The sequence below is a fragment of the Eimeria mitis genome, genomic scaffold, assembly GCF_000499745.2.
Source record: "Eimeria mitis Houghton genomic scaffold, Emh_scaff109, whole genome shotgun sequence".
Taxonomy (NCBI): domain Eukaryota; phylum Apicomplexa; class Conoidasida; order Eucoccidiorida; family Eimeriidae; genus Eimeria; species Eimeria mitis.
Genome location: NW_013567533.1, coordinates 12,493 through 14,631, shown reverse-complemented (window position 1 = coordinate 14,631; position 2,139 = coordinate 12,493). Strand labels below are relative to the sequence as shown.

The 2,139-nt window shown below is 41.1% G+C and overlaps 1 protein-coding gene across 1 annotated transcript in view; it reads right to left on the bottom strand.

Annotated features, from left to right (window-relative positions):
• EMH_0081910 (scavenger receptor protein SR2, putative) overlaps nt 1-1,684 on the bottom strand; it is a gene marked incomplete at both ends in the record, with an annotated part of 7,000 nt that extends 5,316 nt beyond the window's left edge. Inside the window, one exon of the mRNA XM_013494249.1 lies at nt 993-1,684. Coding sequence (XP_013349703.1) covers nt 993-1,684 — 692 coding nt within the window. The remainder of the gene's footprint in view (nt 1-992) is intronic.
• Between the last annotated feature and the right edge of the window lie 455 nt (nt 1,685-2,139).

The following is a 2,139-nucleotide window of genomic DNA, read 5'->3' as shown; positions in this document are numbered from 1 at the left end:
TATATATATATATATATATATATATATATATATATATATATATATATATATATATACATATATATACACAAATTGTGTGCCTACAGTGCATGCGCTTGTTTGATGAGTTGTTTTAGGTTGGCGCCCTGCAGTGTATGGCCGTCTACAAAGAGCAGCAAAGAAGCCCGCAGAAACTCTCGGCCTCCCTCACCCAAAGAAAATACTGCTTCTTCTTTGTATTCAGGCAGCTGCAGCACCAGCAGCAGCAGCAGCAGCAGCAGCAGCAGCAGCAGAGCAGGAGAAAAGATATACACACACGGGGGAGGTGATGGGTTGTTATGGCTCTGGACGAAGGGGGTGTATGTTTGGTGGTTTGTTTGCTTTTTGTGTTGTTAGGAAAGACAGAGACAGAGAGAGAGAGAGAGAAAGAGAGAGATATTGCTGCTGCTGCTGCTGCTGCTGTTGCTGCTGCTGCTGCTGCTGCTGCTGTTGGTGCACAGGAGAAGAAATGAAAGAAGCAGAGATAAAAAGAAATAAAAATGAGCTGCAATAGATACAAAGCGTAAACAACAAAACCAAATTAAATAAAAAAAAGATAAAGAAACAAACACAAACAAACAAACAAACAAACGCACACACACCAGCATACACAAAAAAAATACAAACAGAAGTAAACAAAAAAAATAAAAAAAACAGAAACACACAGAGATGAACAAACAAAAATAAACAAAACACAGCAATGCCCCATACAAATAAAATAAATAAATACATAAAGCAGACAACAGATAAATAGCTGGCGTTTCTCTCCTATGAACCCTCAAAGAAAAGAGACAAATAAAATAAAATAAAATAAAATAAAATAAAACAAAATAAAATAAAATAAAATAAAATAGATAAATTGAGGTGTACATACAGCTAAATTATGTTTTTTTAGGATTTGGTTTATTTCTTCTTCGTTCATAAATGCAAATACATCCGCGCGGGAGACAACAGGACGGCCACTATATTCTGACAGTATATCATCAGGAGCTGCTGCTGCTGCTGCTGCTGCTGCTGTTGCTGCTGTTGCTGGTGGTGCTGCTGCTGCTGCAGTCTGTGGTGCTGCTGCAGCAGCAGCAGATGCAGCAGCAGCAGATGCAGCAGCAGCAGCAGATGCAGCAGCAGCAAAGTTGTTGGCGCCTATCGTTAAACCAAAAGGAGAAAGGGAATTCAGAGACGGCTGCAGCACCTCTGGGGTATTATAGACAGCAGGTGACCCTGTTGCTGCTGCTGCTGCTGCTGTTGCTGCTGTTGCTGCTGCTGCTGTTGCTGCTGCTGCTGTTGCTGCTGCTGCTGCTGGCTCCAGGCTAACCGCATGCTGCGATGAGGAATCTAAGGAGAAGGAGGAGATGGGGATGGCGCTGGGATCTGACCCCACAGCTCCTTCAGCTGAATCAAGAAGAGCAAAGAAACTGCTGCTGCAGCAATCGCTACTGCTGCTGCTGCTGTTGCTGCTGCTGCTGCTGCCGCTGGCTTGCTCAAGCTGGATGGATCTACTGGCAGCTAGCTGCAGCGGCGGTGCTGCAGTGCTTTCGTTAGTTGAAGCTTCTGCTTCTGTTGATGCAGAGCCATGGGGTGTACAGGCAGCGTAATGGGGGGGCTGCAGGAGAAGGTCTGGTGCTGCTGCTGCTGCCTCTGAACACGCGGATGATAAATTATTTATCATTTTAAATTTAAATTAAATATTTTAACGAAAAAAGGAATAAATAAAGTCGCTGCTATAGCGATGCAAGTGCACACAGAAGCTGCACATACACCGCAATTTTTTCAGGTGTATACGCAGCTACCCAAGTTTCTGAATTTCCCCTTCACGGTAAAGGATCGCAACATATTGCCGTAAAATTTATCAAATTGAATTTAAATAAACAAAAAAGAAAAAATAAATAAATATTTTTTCTCTTATAGAAGAAGAAAAAAAAAACCTGAATAAAGAGATGCAAATATTGCGTGAGGCTTGATGCAGAAACTTGTGTGGATCGTCGCTTTTTTTGGGGTTTTTTGAAATTTTAAAATCATGAATGCATTAAAATAAACAAAAAAATAAAATAAATTAAATTTAAAAACTAAAAATGCATTTAAATGCAAAAAAGTTCAACTCTGGTTTCAGCATCACCGCAGCGA